The sequence below is a fragment of the Mytilus galloprovincialis genome, chromosome 1 (genome assembly GCF_965363235.1).
Source record: "Mytilus galloprovincialis chromosome 1, xbMytGall1.hap1.1, whole genome shotgun sequence".
NCBI lineage: Eukaryota > Metazoa > Mollusca > Bivalvia > Mytilida > Mytilidae > Mytilus > Mytilus galloprovincialis.
Window position 1 is genome coordinate 91,579,431 of NC_134838.1, and position 19,068 is coordinate 91,598,498.

Genomic DNA, 19,068 nt, shown 5'->3' on the forward strand with positions numbered 1-19,068 from the left:
ACTTATTAAATTATTATAATTGTTATAACAAACAATTAATTGTGTTGCACTCCTGACATGAATTTACCATAACAAACCATTGATCACATTTTGAGTTCAATTTTAAGACCCAACCTTTCAATGAATGAAAGATGGGAAAGATGGTTGTGAAACTAAGCTTTAGAGTAATATCAAACCGGCTAAGTGCATACAAAGTCAACTACAACTTTAACTTTGAGGAGTAGAAAATTGAGAAAAACAATGAAATAAGATCCTAATCTGAAGGACAATCTAGACAAATATAAACAAAGAAAACAAAACAATGTTACACTTAATTCAAAAGACTTTGACCAGAATTAAAACACATATGAGAAAAGAAAAACAAAACAGAGAAAGTGGCAACAAAAGAGAAGAAGAAAATTGACACAAGCTGGAAAAGTTGCAAACCAGCAGAAAATTGTCCAGTCATGTAGCAAAAGTACAGATGCACTAACAATACCTAGAGAAATCAGAAAGAGAAGTCAAAGAAAAAGACATTATCTGCCTGACCATTCCAAATCTTGTTCTAAAACAATTTTGAACACATCATATCCACAGCTATACCAAGGTGGTTGTCAGAGTTAATGAGAACTGATGGCAGCTGTAAACAAGAAATTGAGGAGTCTTAAATATGTTGAAGAATAAACAAAGATGAGGAACCCCTTAAAGATCTGAAAACTTTTGAAAAGAAAACGACATTTTCAAAGAGTTCCTTAGTTCTAAGTCTAAGTTTTTTAGGTAGCCTCTATTCTTTTTGAAAATACCAGTTTCTTTTCAAGTCTCCAGATCTATTAAGGGTTTCTCAAATTTGTTTCCACTTCAGCACCCATCAATTTCTAGCACACTTCCACCAGTACTGATTAGTTCTTACTACCTTGGTTTAGCTGTGGATATGATGTATTCAATTGTTTAAGGGTAATATTTGGGTTTGTCAGGACGAATTAGTCTTTTCTTTCTGATTTCTCTAGATGGTGTATCTGTACCTGTACTTTTACTTATCGACTGGATATTTTTCTGTGGGTTTGGATTTTTTTTTTTTTGGCTTGTGTAAATTTATTTTTCTTTTCTGTTGCCAATCTCTCTGTTTTTTTCCCATTTTTTTTATATCTATGTTTTTGTTTTAATGTTTAAGTCTTTGTAATTAAGTTTTACATTTCTTGTTCTTTCTTTGGTTATATAAAGTCTAGTGTGTCCTTGAGGTGGATCTTCTTTCAGATTTTTTCTCAATTTTCTGCTTATCAAAGTTATAGTCGATGTTGACTTTGATGGTGTGTTTTGACCCCTTAGTCTGTCTGATTTTATTCTCAAGTAAGTTTAGTTTCATCAACTTTCTTTCCCATCTTTTATTTATTTTAAGGTTGGATATGCAAGATGAACTCAAAATTTGCGAAACTTTCTAAGATAAAAATATTGAATATGTGCAAAAACTTTTTGTTGTGGCAAATTCATGTCAGGAGTTCAACAAAATTAACTGTTTGTTATTACAGTTTTAATAATTTAATTACTATTTCATGAAACCATTATAAAACTTTTGAAACTGAAATATGGTTACTTCTCATAAAAATGCACAGTTTATGAGAATCAGCTTCCTAAATTCTAAAATTATATAAAAATTTGTCATTCAAGAATTTTTGAATGGGACAAATAATTATATTTAAATAAATAAATTTATAAGTCCTGCTTTGAAAGAACATGTTTGTTATACAGGATTGACTTTTGTTTATATTTAGGTGTGAGCCATTTAAGCAAAACTCATTCTATTCCTCAGTAATATTATTTATTGTGTTGCACTCCTGACATGGCACAACTTTTTTTTCAAAACACATCTGTATCAAAACGGTTCAATGGATAAGCTTCATTCTGAGCTGAAATCATCCCTAAGACATACTAGTTCTAATATACATAAGAATCTATGGCACATGTCATCATATTACAAGTTGCTGTGTCTTTCAAATAAAACTTTTTTCTCAAAATGTCAAGAAAAAGTGTTGCACTCCTGACAATTTTGGCATCTTTTTTTATGTAATTTTTCTAATGCTTGAAATTTTCCAAAGATATTTAGCAGGATTGTTCTACACATCAAGCCACAAAATTCAGCTCATTTTAACATTGCAATCACTGCCATTTAAAGAAAAAATAGTAGCAAAATGTGATGAGATGTGAATTTATGTATACAATAAGTGATATGTATGATATAGCTCAAAAAAATATTGTTTAAATGAAAATAAAATGTCAAATCTGAAAGGCATAAATGTATGTAAATACTTAAACTAGAAATCATGGTATGTTTTGAGGATGTATAAACATTTTGTAATGATATATATTGAATGTCAGGAGTGCAACAAGATAGGGGAAATAAAGTACCTTATATAGGTAATAATTTTAAAAAAAATATGTGTTCAGAAAAATTTTGAAGATTGCAGATCTCTTTTTAAGCTGTCAAACAACAATTCTGATGGATATTTAATGGAATTTAGTTGATAGTCTGATAACTTAACCTCAATTGTATAAGAATGTGCCAGAAAAATTAATTTAAATATGGTCTGAAATGCATAAGATGCATAAGGTAAAACAGAAATTACATTCAAATGACAGATTTAGGTCTTTATAAACCAGCAATGATTAAAAATTTTAAAAAATCACAAGCATTTTATTTTAGTTTCTGTATTTTAGTTTGGTGTATAATATGTCAGGAGTGCAACAAAAACAGGGGAAATTGGATGTATTTTCTATTTGATATATCTTTTTTATTAAAAGATTTATCTATCATTTTTTTTTCATCAGTGAATTTAAAAAAGGGTTAATTTTGATAAGGAGAAGGTTTTTTATCAACTTATTGATGAATTATTTTTTAATAAAAACTTTTTCAATCAACTTTAAATGAATTGATACAAAAAATAGCAAAAAAACATTAAAAAAGATTATAATCAAAGATGAGATTATTAAATTTTGCATTAAAAGTAATGTTTGGATTTCTGCAATCAAATGGGGTGAAAAAAATATTAATATTTGATAGTATTTGTCTGAAATCATACTCCCAAAAGGTATACTTTATTTATTTATTTTTAATTGGTTTATGTCAATAAAGTTTCAGAACTTTTTTGTTTCTTTATACTTTTTTATACCCTTTTGGATTTATTAACTTAAATGTATATGTATCAAGATACAATAAAAGAAAATGCACTAAAACAATGTTGAAATTTGACAAAAAAAATAAAATTTGGACCATTTTTTTTTACTTTGCCCTTCTACAGGATCGACGAAAAGAGGGTAACATAAAATTTTTTCTCAACGTTCAAGTGAGAATGATTAAATATGGTGTGGATGGGACATACGAAGAGCAGGTACCATTCTTTCGGAGTAATACAAAAACTGTAATGGAGAGTGGGAATGAAGAAGAAGACACATTAGAACACACCTTAAATGAGAGCTTACAGAAAATTTTCACTAGCATGGAAGAGTTTCTAAAAAACGGAAGCGGATATCAAATGGAAGAAGTACTTCAACTACAAGTAACCATCATAAAATACAAACCTTTGTATGCAGGTAGTTATATTCATTTACCAAAATCGTTGAATTGGGCGAACTGTCTGTTGAATGTGATGAATGAAGATGATCGCTGTTTCATGTGGAGCGTGTTAGCCAGTCTTCACCCACCAAACGAGGGAGAGATGCAACCAGAACAAGTGCACCACTATCAAACATACATCGATAGGATTGATGTGACAGGGATACAATTTCCGACACCAATATCACAGATTGCAAAGTTTGAGCGACAGAACGCTACCATTTCAATTAATGTGTTCGGTTACGAAGAGGGGAATGATGAAATTTATCCATTGTTCATAACCAAAAAGACTAAGTGTCATCACATAAATTTGTTGTATATGAGGAAAGACGATAATCAATCACATTATGTGTTGATAACTAATTTCAACAGGTTTCTATCTAGAGTTAAAAAACACCATGGTGAAACTTTTTTCTGTTATCTTTGTCTCCAAGGATTTATAGAAAACAGAGTTTTGATGAAACATCAAGAGGAGTGTAAGCAGGTAGATTTCCAAAAAATCTCACTTCCGAAAGAGGGGGGGTGTTAGAATTTAATGAATATAAGAAGACGGAAAGACACCCGTTTGTCATTTACGCTGACTTTGAATGTTTGACTAGAAAAGTAGATACCTGTGAGCAGAATCCGGAGGTTTCCAACACCAATAGATACCAACAAATGGAGGCTTACAGTTTCGGATATCAGAGAGTTTCCATCGACAAGCGGTATGAGAAACCACCTGTCATTTATCGTGGACCTGATGTGATTGAAACTTTCATTGATGCCTTATTGGAAGAGGAAAGAGAGATTATGGGTATCCTATCTCACAATGAACCAATGATAGTCAATGAATTCGTGCAAATGGAGTACAATCTCGCAACCATGTGCTACACATGTCGAAAACCTTTCAGCACTAAAAACAGGAAGGTTATACACCATTCTCATTTAACGGGGGAAGTGATTGGAATAGCGTGCAATGATTGTAATTTAAAAATGAAAGTACCAAATTTCATTCCGGTAGTCATACATAACCTAAAAGGTTTTGATGCCAATCTATCATGACAAAGATTGGAAAGTACAAAGAACACGTCATAAACGTCATTCCATACAACAAGGAAAAGTATCTATCGTTTACATTGGGACACCTACGATTTATAGACTCGCTTCAGTTTTTGAACGAGTCGTTAGCATCGTTGACGAAAAATCTGGCACAAGAAGGAGAGAAACATTTCGTTTTCTTAAGAAAATTTTTCCCAAACCCAGAGCATTTTTCCATGTTGTTGCGGAAGGGTGTTTTCCCATATGACTACGTCGACGAGGAGAGTAAATTGGAGGAGAGAAGCTTACCCAGCAAAGATAATTTTTATAGTCGATTGTCAGAGGAACACATCAGCGAAGAGGACTTTCACTTTGCCAACAAAGTATGGGAGAAGATGAATGTAAAGACGTTAGGTGAATATTCCGACATATACCTTCGAATGGACGTTGGGCTCTTCTCTGACATTTTCGAAAGATTTAGAGACATCTCTCTTCGCGACTACCAACTTGATCCATGTTATTATTATACGACCCCCGGATTAAGTTGGTCCGCCATGCTAAAGAAGACTGGTGTTGTTTTGGACCTCATTACAGACATCGATATGTTGTTGTTCATTGAGAAGGGGTTGCGAGGGGGAGTGTCCAGCATATTCCATCGATATGCAAAAGCCAACAATCCCTACCTCATCGATGATTATGATCCGAGTAAAGAAACATCGTACCTGGGATATTTCGATGCCAATAACCTTTATGGATGGGCAATGAGTCAACACCTTCCCTATGGATTTTTCAGTTGGGTGAATGAAGGAGAAGACATAGAAAAGCTCAAGAACAACATTGGATCATTGACACCTAATTCCAATGAGGGTTACATATTAGAAGTTGATTTAGAATACCCCCCTGCCTTACACGATGAACACTCTGATTTCCCGTTGGCCCCTGAACGACAGACCATTCGCACTGAGGACCTTTCACCCTACTCTCGTAAGATGCTTGAGGAATTATTGGGAAAGAAGACGTTGGGCTCGTGTGAAAAGTTGGTACCGAATTTACACGACAAGGAAAAATATGTGATTCATTACCGCAACCTACAATTGTATTTGGAATTGGGAATGCGACTAAAGAAAGTAAACAAAAGTTTAGACAGAGCCCCTGGTTGAAAACTTACATCGATTTCAACACCAACAAAAGGAAACAAGCCACAAACGAGTTCGAGAAAATGTACTACAAGTTATTAAACAACAGCATATTTGGTAGGTCGTTATTGAACATCCGTAAACACGTCAACGTTAAGCTCTGTCACACAGAAAAAAAGTTCCTGAAATATACGGCGAGACCATCTTTCAAATCGTGTACGGTTTTTAACGAGGATCTAGTAGCAGTTGAAAACCTGCGCACAGATATTTTAATGAATCAACCAGTCTACGTAGGCTTCAGCATTCTCGACCTGTCCAAGCACTTGATGTATGACTTTCATTACAAACATATGAAGACGTTATATGGTGAAAAAATACGACTCTGTTTCACTGACACAGATAGTTTCCTGTACCACATTCAAACCGAAGACATGTATGACGATATGATGGAATATCAAGACATGTTTGACACCAGCGAGTATGATGAAGCCCACATGTTACACAGCAATCATAACAAAAAAGTATTAGGGAAATTTAAAGACGAAACGAAAGGTGTACCTATAAGTGAATTCGTAGGTTTACGAGCTAAAATGTACTCGTATGCATTCGAAGAGGGAGAGAAACATACGGCAAAAGGTATCACGAAATCTGCCTCTCGTTCACTAAAACATGAAATGTATAAACACTGCTTTTTAGAGAAAAATGTATATCGCACGCGCATGAATACAATACGAAGCGATAACCATAAAATATTTGCACAAACCATGATTAAGAAGAGTCTAGTTCCTTTCGATGACAAACGATGGATCCTGGACGATGGAATTACCACACGAGCCTATGGACACAAAAACAACACTAATATTTAATTATTTTCCATTTGTAAATACGTTATTTTATTTTTTAGTTTGTTTGTATTTGTTATGATGTATGATGTAAATACTGAAGTGTATGTCTTTTTTTTTTTTTTTTCAATTGCGTAGTGTTTTGTTTTGTGTGAGTGTTTATTTGTATTTATATATCACTGACTATTCTCATGTATTGAGTAGAAAAATCAAATAAAAAAAATCAAGAAATCAACATTGACTCATTATTTATTCTTATGGTGTGTTATAATATAACAAGAAAATACAACAAACAGTATTAGGTATAATTTTAGTGTTCTACTTTGATCTGACGATTTTCCGTTATTTCAAAATAGCCAGAGTTTTCGGCTAAAATGAGTAAAGAGACAGTTTCTGGTAAGGGTGTTGCAAAATGACATTCAAGTCTGACTTTTCCTTGCTTTACCAGTGACAGATAGTTGGCATCTGAAAAGTGAGGTTGTAAATCGAAACAGAATAAAGCATATCCATTGTTGAAGTCCAATCTAGTTATTTCATTCCCCGCATCTCCACCCCACTTTCCACAGTTTTCAAACATTTTAACGTACGCTGCAACATTTGTTGCACCCCGGTCTTCGTTAAATTGAAGTTTCAAAGGAATTCCATCTACAGGAACTCCATCACAGTACAGAGTTATTTGTTGTAAGTCAAAATGTTGAAAATTCCATGGATTGAGTTGATAATCACCGTTCACGGCGTTTGTCGAAGTTAGACCCATAATGATTCGTTTTGGTTTCACGTCTTGGAAAATGTTCTCCAACACTGCATTCGTACTACCCATCATAAGAGTGATATGTTTCATTACTGTTTTTGTATAGGGATATTTAGCATTTGTTGATTTCAATGCTTCCGAATGAGCAAAAATGATTGCCGGATTGACCTTAATTTTACACACTTTAACGACAATATCTTCAATGACAACATCATAGTCAGCATCGTCTTCGCTCGACATTAGACAGAAACTCGGTTTACTTCTGAAAAGTTTCAATTTAACGTCTACCATATTCATTAAGTAACGATCCATTTCAAAGAGATCGTGAAACAACATTCCCTCCATATCAAGGCTCTTAGAATTACCTATCAGTTTTTTCCTTTCGTAAAGACCCGTGTTAGTGTCAAAAGAGTCCATGTGTCCACTTCTGTCCTTATAAAACAACGCACCTGTTAGTTGTGATGCTTTTGCATCTTGTCCATAATCGAGTAGCGTTTTCATCATGCATTTGTACGAGTAGTTGGTATTACTGGATGCTATCAGTAAACCTTGTATGTAACAGTCGACTTGAGAAAAAAGTGCATAGAAAAATCCATTTACTGGTGCCACCTTCGAATCTATAGCGATATTGTCTCCATTGCTATGTTTAACACGCAACTTAACATACAGTTTCGATCGTCTAAGGTCAATGTATTCTAGTCCGTTCTGAGCACACAGATTAAATTTTATTGGGTTGTAGGCTGTTACTTGTGATGTAGGACGACATTCTTCATACGAAATTGACTCAACTCCTAACTGGTATGGAGGTATCTCGAAAACTTCTAATTGTGAAGGAATAGCTTCGGTGAAGTTGTTCTGTGATGGTAGTAAAGCCATTCTTAATTGGAAAAAACGTCTCGTTTCAGTTGTCTTTTCTTTTTGCGGATATTAGCTCCACTGCTGCTTGCCTTAGGACTGGTCTTTCGTTTACGTTTTTTACCTTTTATCTGCAAACCCTCATCTTCTAAAGACTCTTTAGCCATTTCAACCATTTGTGCACTTGGACTAACTAGACGAAGATTACACTTTTCGTTAGATTTCGACAACGTTGACGATAATCTTTGGTTCTGAATAGGTATCATAAAAGACCCATTACGTCCGGTATTTTTCATGTGATTTATATACGTTTTATTATTCCCCTGCACAACATTTTGGTAATATTTTGACCACTTCTTCATGCTTGGAATGTACATTTTGTCCGCATTCATCGTTGACGCTTCTCTGTTCTTTTTCTAATATGTAGTGTACAGGACAGACGTTGAGTTAAAAATGACGCTTGTTCTCCACTTTCGTCGAAAATATGTATTTCTATGTCGCGGATTTCAGTTTTTTTCACAGGGACGAAAATAGGGTTAGAAAAAACGTAATTCCAAGTATTGTTTGGTGTAGGAAACACACGTCGTAAAAGAGAAAACTGATTGTGAAACAGGCTTACACCCATACACACGTCACAAAACATGTATAGTTCGTGTTTACTTTTTTTTACAGTCGAAATTTTCTCCTCGCTATAAAAATCCAAAACAGCTTTTTCCCACTTCCCCTCTAAATACAAAGTGTCACTTAGGTGAACCTTGAAATTTGAAGGTGTATTTTCGGGATAATACTTATTTGATTGGTTGTTGAATAAGAAAATAATATGCTCCTCGTCAATATCACCGTTTTTCATGATAGTGATTGAATGTCTTCCTCGGGAATGTATTGATTATATTTATCAGGCCAACCTTGAAATTTACACAAAAACTCAGTCTTCCCTCGCCTTTTACGCTTTTTAAGAACTTTCTCTACGACCCAGAGTGATGCATCTGATTTATCAACAGCTTGGAGTTCAGCAGAATAATATTCACCTAAAATCATTTCATCGTTATAACACGGGGGGGGTAACTTCGATATTTTTTTGGTAGGGGTGTGCCATTTTTGCCTCAAAAAACGTACCCATTTTAATATAACATTCACTGAAATTCAGTACCTATAGTTATATAAATATTTAAGAAAGAATGACCTATATTTATATATTTTTGGGGTTCATTTGGGAACTTATTTGAAAGGTGAACTTTCAAATGAATTGATTTAATTTAATATAATAATTGACCATTAATAATTAAGATTCGCAATAGCATATTTTTATATGATATGTAGATCATACCCCAAATCAATATACAGTTATCAAACGTAAATGCATTTTAATATAGGATGTCATTTAAAAGGAGGGTCATTTTTATATAAAATCTCGCATTATTATGACCCATATTTTTGGCACATCCCCGTATACCCAATAATAGGAAGTAACCCCCCCGTGCGTTATAAAAGGAACCCAATTTATAAATGTTGATGTTCTGCTTTTTAAATCTCCGCACAACTTTAAATATCTCATCCGTCCATTTTTGACTATAACTTCAGTTAAAGATGTGTCGCGTATAAGCAATTCGAACAAGAGAACCTATTTTATATGTGTAACTCTTTCGTCGTTGCATTCTTTTTTTTTTCTCTTCAAATCTGCTTCGGTTTTAAGTTGTTTCGTGTTTTTAGTATTTGGTCGTACCTTCTTATCATGTGATTTGTTTTTGTTCAAGTATTGTTGAACCCATACATCCGCTTCGTTTTCGGGTGTAACATCGTTGGGGGCTATGAAGTTTAAGGACCTGTGTGGTGTTGCATTGTAGCTCTTTACAAACTTTTGTAAGTTGTCAATGTACCGATACGTTCTCTTTTTAGTAAAGTAACGATAAAATTTATTTTTTATGGTTTGTATCACACGCTCTGCATAGTTTGCTTTTATCTCGTTTTTAGTAACAAAATGTCGCACTCCCCTGTCCTTGAAAAGTTTTTGAACAACCTTCGACTTGAAACACCCATCAACATCCGAGCGGATCTTGTCTACCTTTGTTGATTGGAGGATTTTTTCAAAAGCTTTGGCTATATCAACACCTTTTTTACTCTTTGATGCTTGCATCCAAAGCCGACGACTAAAACAATCTATGGCAACTAGTATAAAATTAAATCCAGAGTTCCATTGTGATAAATTACTTACTTGCATTAGATCAACGTCCATTAAGTTACCAATTCCAGTTGTATACACACGTAATCTCTTAAAAGAACGTCTGGGAGTTTTTTGTAACGAATAATTGTCTTGTGCATTTAACCATCTCTTTATTTTGTGGTAACCGATTTTTTCCCATCCGCATTAACAATGTGATAAAGTTTGCTAGCTGAGGAAAAAGAACTTGGATTTTCTATATTGTAATAAATCTGTGCCAAAAGATTGTTCACTTCTTTGTCCATTGTGTTATAATGAACTTATATCCAAACAAACTCTCGAGAAACATCCATACAAAATGAGAATTTTTAAACCAGTGAAAAAATATCCAATAAAGTTCTTTTTTTTTTCCCCTTGTATTTTTTTATCACAATCAATAAATGTGTACCTTTGAATACTTTGTGTGTATGTTTACCTCTCAAAATCAATATTCCACTCATAATAATCCATTTTGTGTGTAGCTATAAAATAGCATGTGTGTATACATCTCATTGACATTATTCCACTCATAATAGTTTTAAAACTATAACATAAAGATCTATTGATAAATAAGACAAACAATGGTCAGAGTTGAAAAGTATTTTAATCACTGTCTGACTTTTCTTTTTTTTGATTTTACAATTTTTAGAAAAGTTCATTCATTACAACTCTTACTGTAAATTTAACTAAACAATAAAATCAAGTTTCACTTAAAGGTGAGATATCTGTACATTGTTTAACAAGTATAATACAAGATCCAAAGTATAAATGTCAAACATACACACACACTTTTTAAATACAATACAAGATCAAAAGTACAATCTTTATACACACACACACACACACATACATACACTTTTTAAACTATCACATCATAAGCATAAACTTCACACATACTATTAAAACAATGTCAGAACTTATAATACAAGAAAACATAATATAACAAACTTTATTAGAAACAGAAAACTTTGTGCATGTTGTTGTCTCTAAAATGTGAATAAAGAGAGGTAACTCTATTTTCATAGAATATCACTTTTCTGTTTAAAACTTTAATAAAATTGCACCATGATATAATAAAAGCACATTGCACCATGATATAATAAAAGCACTGTATATGAGAACACATAAAAACTTTGTGCATATTGTTGTCTCTAAAAAATGTGCATAAAGAGAGGTAACTCTAATTTCCATAGAATATCACTTTCTGTTTAAAACTTTATTAAAATTGCACCATTGATTTAATAAAAGCACTATATATGAGACCACAAAAAAACTATATGCATATTGTTGTCTCTAAAAAAAATGTGGATAAAAGAGTTAACTCTACTTTCCATAGAATATCACTTTGTGTTTAAAACTTTAATAAAACTGCACCAATGATATAATAAAAGCACTAAAAATGCAAACATAATATATTATTTTGCACTAGAAGAAGAGGAATGAATTTTGTGAGCACTAATTGAGTAACAAATTACAACACTAATACAATGATATACAATCATTGTAAAATATCAACACTAATACAATGAAAAAGTATGAAGGAAACACAAGTAATTTCTCTTTATGAAAAAATACAAACAAACAAAAATTACAAGTGTTAACATGAAATCTATGATGCTTTTGGTTCTTTGATTATTGTATGTTTTACACGACAACCAATCTTTATAAATACTAACCAGCAAAATGAAATTAAAATTCAAAACTTTACAAGTGTTAATGTAATCAATGATAATGTGCTTATCAAAACACAATCTTCAAAGAAGAAAAAATGGAGATCTTCAAAGAAAAATTTGGAGCTGAGATTTTCCCCATTAATTAAGTGTAATCATGATTTTCAATATATCATTAAAGGAATGAATATCCTTAATAACAAAACTAATTTCAAAGAAAAAAAGTCATGTTTTAATTTGTTTTTGATTCTATGATTATTGCATATTTTACACGACAACCAATCTTTATAAATACTAACCATTTTTTTTTCTTCTCTAAAAATTGGATTTATTGGTAGAAGGTAGAGAACACCAATAACACAAACTGCCAAAATGTCTGGAATGAAAGAAAAAAAAAAGGAGATTACTTTTGTTTCCTTTCATTTAAAACACAAAATTCAACCTCTGATGATAAATGAGATGTAATGCTAGGTACCCTTTTTAACTCAATACTATTTACATGATAATATGATTTTCTCTTTTTACAATAAGTACATAAAAACTTAACAAAAGAAACAAATAAAATTGTTAAAGAAAACACAGAAAGACAAGCGACTACAATTATCCATTTCCTAGGACTTTCTGTTCCTTCGTTAGCTGTAATAAAAATAATGTTTATATTAATACTTGCTTAATTTATGATAAAAGCTTTATTTTGGAATAAATGGTATATTTTATTTCTTTCTTTTCTCCCACTTACATCAAATTAAATGCTATGTAAATTAAATGATTTTCTTATTTTATTTAATTTCAAATCTTTAAAATTAATACTTACAATATATCCCATTGATGTGAGTGGTGTTTCCTTCTTCTTCTTCTTCTATTTCTTTCACCCCAATTATAGTGCTTATTCCTATTTAAATAAAAAAAATATTTACTATCAAACAATATAAATTTTTTTTTCTCTTTTTCTTGAATGTTAATTTACATGTTAGAAGTGTGGTTTATTTTCTTTATTGTCTTTACTTAAATATATGATAATATATACACATATCTTACCTAGTGGCATTTTTTCTGTGGATGTTACATCTTCTTCGCTGTAAGTTTCAATGGTTGTGTCCTGAAAAAGATAACCATAACCATGATAACAATGAATAGTAAACATTATCTTAACTGTTTATTTATTTTTTATTTTTTTCTTCTTTTAGAATCATGTTATTGATTTAACATCTTCCAATGAAGAGGAAGCAATGGAGGTGGAACAGAGTGCTGCTTGTAAAAGCAACGCTAGCAATGGTGCATGTGGAAGCACCACTCCTAGTAATAGTGAACAAGAAGATGTAAGTATAACGCATAACTCTTTTATATATGTAGTTCTTTATATTACAATAATCATAATCAAAATATATTGTTTTAACATGAGAAAAATGTAATTTATAACTAATGAAATAAAGATATTTTTCTTCTTAAAAGTTTATAAATTAAATGTTTGGTATAGATTACTTCATTTACCTAGACATATATCTCACTATGTTATTTTCCTTTAAAAAGGAGATAATTATTTCATCATTTCTATGTATTTACATGTACATATCATTACAGACATTAGAAAGTGATATATATCTCAATGTGAGTATATATATATATATATATATATATATATTTTAATTTTTATTTTCATCATTAACAAGATTAATTTATTTCTTTTTAATATCATTATTGTAAATCATCAAATTATACATCACGTGGTTAATTTCCTTAGATGGTCACATGATTTACATTTCCTAATATGGTATACAGAAATATCACATGCAATCCTTATATGGTTTAACTTCCTAATATGGTCGACATGCTAACCGTTCGACTACTTTTTCACTTGTAAAATCTAACCAAACAGTTTCTATTAGCACTCTTATCAACATATCAACATTATTTGACTAATCACCACATTTAGTTAAACATGTCAGTGGTGAGGTGAGTGAGTAGTTTTTCACCTGGACAGACGTGTTTACATTATGTCCTGGAAACTCTCATAATGTCTGATGATGGCAGTGAAACACACCAACAACAGCCCGTATTATCTGGTGATATCTTTACCATTTTGCATTTGTTAGAACACCAAGCCGCCGACTGGGTTTTATCAGCTCGGAATGGACGTTACAAACTTATAGTAAAATGGACACCAGGAAAGATGGCGGAAAGAGAGAGGTCCACATTACCACCTAAAAAGAAGTCATCAAAGTCCCGTTCTGAAAGGAATAACCGCAGGCTGAGGGCATTTTTGGCAAAAAAGTCTGAGTCAACTGCAGAGATTGGAACTCCAGCTCAAATGTTAGAAAATGACTCCTCAAAATCTGATGAGCTAGGCAATACCGCTCAACCAATAGAGACAGATTCGGCAATGGACACACCGGCTGAGCCAATCTCGAAGAAAGACCTACCTACTTGAAGTGGAAGGAAAAACAACAATACTGATAGCAAATTGTGATACCTTAAAAGAACAAGGACTGATAGAGAAAGAAGACAATGAGGCCTTTTATAAGGACGTCAAGAGAAGCCATGACCACTGGTTAGATATCAGGGATAAGAGGAACTTTCTCTACTCAGAACAGCGAGTGAAAGACATTGAAAAGCTAGCTGAAGTGAATAATTTGTATTTGAAAATATTTAAATAAAGGGCGAGATAAGCCCAGGCCCTATTAAATTGTTATACTTTTTTTTTTGTTAAGGGGGCAACAAATGCCTACCCCACCAAAAAAAAAAAAAAAAAAAAAAAAGAAAGTAAAATCTAATCAAACACAATGTACTTACATATGATGAACATTCTTCCCCATTCAGCACTATAATTTTCCCTTGCACTGTGTCACATAGCTCTTTACTAGATAATGATAGTTCGAAAACACAAGAGGCTTTCATGCGCACATTTTCAATCTGATCACTGTTCATTATATGGTTCATCAACACTCTGTTGATAGAAGGATCTATCTCTCCACTAAAGAATTTAATGGCATCATCTCGACAATCTAATATGTCTTCACTCCTATAACATTCAGCTGTATTTGTTGCAACACTTCCCTCATGGCTAAATGACAATAAACAACTCACGACAACAATCAAAAACATGGCGATCATCTTCAATTTCTATAGAGTGTGAAAAGGTGACGACACGTGAGTGAATAAAGGAAAGCTTTTATTATTTTTACCTGATTAAAAGAACGATTTTGTTTTAAAGAAAAAAAGAATTTCATCATATTTTGTTTTGTTTTCTTATCACTTATTTAAATTTTATTTATTACTTAAAAACGAATACTTTATTACAATTGTATATATGTTTTAGGAACCAATGGAAGTGGACCTGTTTGATAGTGTATTGGATGACCAAAAAAGATTATTTTAATGTGCAACGGAACAAAAAAGACAGAAACTATAATATTTTGAATAAATGATTAATACATGAAATGTGTTATTATTTTGTGTTTAAAGAAACTATATATAGATGAGACAACGAGGTGTTTATTTTTAAACAAACTAATTGAGAAAAGAAAGAAAATAATATCAAGAATTTACAAAGAGAAAGAAAGAAAAACTTTTTTCATTTTTTAACTATCCTTATCTCAACTAGTTTGTAAGAAAATACAGTTAGCGGTTTGTTAATATTTCTTCTCTCTTGCAATCTGTTGTGTAGAGTATTTCCTGTAAAAATAAAAAATAGCCTGTCTCTCCTTCCGTTACAATTAATTCCCTTTATTCAAACAAAGGATCCGCTAATTAAGTTCGAAAACAATTGGATTTTGATTGTCTGGAAACAAATGGTTAATTATCAAAAGGGATTCCTCTAATCTAGGATATAAATTAAGAGTCGTTTCTCTAATCCGAAAACAAATATATTATAATTAGCATTTGTTTATCCTAATCAGGATTAAAAGGGTTAATACTCGGTTCTCTAATCCGAAAACAAATAGATTATAATTAGCAATTGTTAACTCTTATCGGGATAAAAAAAGGAACAAAACATTGAGGAGCACTAATCTAGATTAAAAGATAAGGATTATCTTAATCCGATTGATTGCACAATGATGTGCTTAAAGGAACAAAAACATTGAGGAGCACTAATCTAGATTAAAAGATAAGGATTATCTTTATCCGATTGATTGCATAATAAGCTGCTTTAAATCGTACCATAAGCTGGCTTAAGAAAATTAGAGGGGATTACAGGCTCCTCACTTTTACTTGTGGAGGGCAGTCTCATAACACACTACTCTTGCCGACTTGTTTCCTTATTATTTTGAGGCTGTTTTTCATACAGGAACTTATTTGAAAGAACGATAAGAAGTTAGAAATATCCGTTTATTTTACTATCCGCTATAAAGATGATGTTTTCTCACTAAATAATTCAAAAGTTAGTGACTACGTTGAACGAATCTATCTCATCGAACTAGAGATAAAAGATACTACAGATACAGTTAAGTCGGTCTCATATATAATCTTGACTTACATCTAGAAAATGACAATGATGAGGGTTGGTTGAAAACAAAATTGTAGGACATAAGAGATGATTTCAGCTTCCCAATTGTGAACTTCCCATTTCTATGCAGCAACATTCCAGCAAGGCCTGCATACGGAGTATATAACTCACAAGAAAGCTATTAAACCAAGAGTTCAAAATGGTGAAGTTGAAATCATCCCTTTGTAAATAATACGGACGACATCACGAGTTGGTTGACCGTTATAGAATAATTTAACCGTTTCACAAATAATATCGGATATGTTCCTTATGTCGTAACTTAATTATTTTACCTGTATGAAATATTCCAGGTGGAATGTACAATATATGGAATATAGTGGAATATAGTAGGAATATTGCTCTGAATTCCTACCAGAAAATAGTGATATTTCAGTCAGACAATAGTAGGAATCCGCACGGAAAATAGCCGAAAAATTTAAATTAGCAGGAATAATTTGGTAGGAAAATAAAATTTTTACTAGAAAACCTAGTAGGAATTTTTCAAAATTCCACCCAGAAAAATAGTTTCTGGTAGGAATCTAAAAATATACAAAATGTAAGTATTATTCACAGATACACAACTGGGTCAATGATTTACAAAGGAAATTCATGGAATAAATTCATTTTTAGAAAAATGGACTTTTGAAATGTATAAGGAAACTGCAATATATGCAAGCAAGAAATTGTGTAATACATAAACATGAAGATAAGCCCAAAATATGCCTAGTTGAAATTAAGAGTTATGAACAAAAAATGAGTAAAATTAAGCACTATTGTTGAATTAATTGATAACTAAATATTTTTGGCAGGCAGATAAAAAAATCATTTTGAATGTAAAAGAATTACCTTCAGTCTTCATAAGCCATAAACTTTTGAATTTGTGAACTTGAACTTGCTTGCATTTAACACTGCAATATGTGTGTTCATAGCAAACAGGAATCCAGTTCAAGATAATTCCAGGTAGAAAGATTTTCTGGTAGGAATCTATAAATTGATTCTGGTAGGAATCTCGTACTAGTAGGAAAATAAATAATCAAATCAGATTTTCAAAACAGACAAAAATCCATACAGACTTTTAAGATTCCACCTAGGTAGTAGAATTTTGGTAGTAGGAATATAAAAAAATCCAATCAGAATTTTGTTCATTTTCCATGTCCGCCTACTTTTTATATGGAATCTTTGATGAGGGTGGTAAAGGGTTATTTTCGTGCAACGTTTTCGGCCTTTTTATTTCACGTGTTTTCGTGTTTTGACGTTTTATTTCTCGTTTTCTCGTGTTTGGTTCGACGTGCGTGCTTCGTGTTTCCCCTTATTTATTTTCCGTGTTTCGTGTCAGCACTCTTAATTTCTCGTGCTTGTCCTGCATTTGATTAAAAAGTAAACCGGAACTAATTCAAAGTCAGCCCGGATATTGTTTAAAATTATGTATTAATGAACTGGTTCCCAGGATATTTATTGCTCTCTTCATGTATAGTCTACAAGTACTAAAATAACAGTATCAATAAGTTGAAATGGCGGAAAATCCAAAACAGATTGTCATTGTTGAATGCATTATTTATTTTTATAATAGTAATGACAGTAGTGAACCGCCGTTAGGTAAAGAAAGGCAACGGGTAGAGGTTGACCTTGGCCAACCGCTTAATCATATGATTAAAAAGATACGTAATACGTGCGGGCTGAACGAGGCTGCTGCAAAAAAAGGTTTGGGTGACACTATCTCCGTAACTGTCGGAAGAATTGATAAAGGGAAAGACGGGACAAAAGTATTTACCATCAACACAGAGGAAAGTTTCAGTCTGGAAAAGACACCACTGATTTTAAACCCAATCTTACAAGGTATGGACCATTTATATCCTTCTTATTGCATTGTCTTTTAAGAGGGTGGTAAAGGGTTATTTTCGTGCAACGTTTTCGGCCTTTTTATTTCACGTGTTTTCGTGTTTTGACGTTTTATTTCTCGTTTTCTCGTGTTTAGTTCGACGTGCGTGCTTCGTGTTTCCCCTTATTTATTTTCCGTGTTTCGTGTCAGCACTCTTAATTTCTCGTGCTTGTCCTGCATTTGATTAAAAAGTAAAACCGGAACTAATTCAAAGTCAGCCCGGATATTGTTTAAAATTATGTATTAATGAACTGGTTCCCAGGATATTTATTGCTCTCTTCATGTATAGTCTACAAGTACTAAAATAACAGTATCAATAAGTTGAAATGGCGGAACTTCCGGTAATGAGAGCATGGAGTGAAAATGAAATTTATCTGAAAATAATCTGCCAAAATCGGCGACATCGATACTATCAGATTAATTACACTGTCAAAATCGGACGATATGGATATTAATAGACTGATGAGAGACTTTTTTCAGTGAGAGGACAGTCATAAAAAGTGGTTCTGTGGACTTGAAGTGTCAAAATGCCTCAACCGCCAAAAAACGGGAAGGCCAAAATGAAAACTTTTAATGACTTGTGCGCAGTGTTTGCAGGTGCATGTTCGGACATTGAGGAGGGAAATGGTGATCCGGTTACGGGATTGATTGA

The 19,068-nt window shown here is 32.5% G+C and overlaps 1 protein-coding gene and 1 long non-coding RNA gene across 3 annotated transcripts; one reads left to right on the forward strand and one right to left on the reverse strand.

Moving 5' to 3' along the window:
- Positions 1-9,908: 9,908 nt before the first annotated feature.
- Positions 9,909-15,473, forward strand: LOC143044543 (uncharacterized). 2 transcript variants are annotated; one of them, XR_012968706.1, is made up of 3 exons: positions 9,909-10,047; positions 13,242-13,373; positions 15,371-15,473. It is a non-coding gene; the product is annotated as an uncharacterized LOC143044543 (long non-coding RNA). The 2 variants fall into 2 exon arrangements; XR_012968707.1 differs by lacking the exon at positions 15,371-15,473 and adding an exon at positions 13,636-13,653.
- LOC143044535 (uncharacterized) lies at positions 10,970-15,480 on the reverse strand. Its single transcript, XM_076216596.1, has 4 exons — positions 14,845-15,480; positions 13,093-13,153; positions 12,869-12,946; positions 10,970-12,430 (listed from the first exon to the last, which is right to left on the reverse strand). Exons 1-4 carry the CDS (start codon positions 15,163-15,165, stop codon positions 12,219-12,221), a joined length of 672 nt encoding a protein of 223 aa, XP_076072711.1. The 5' UTR covers positions 15,166-15,480; the 3' UTR covers positions 10,970-12,218.
- Positions 15,481-19,068: the final 3,588 nt, after the last annotated feature.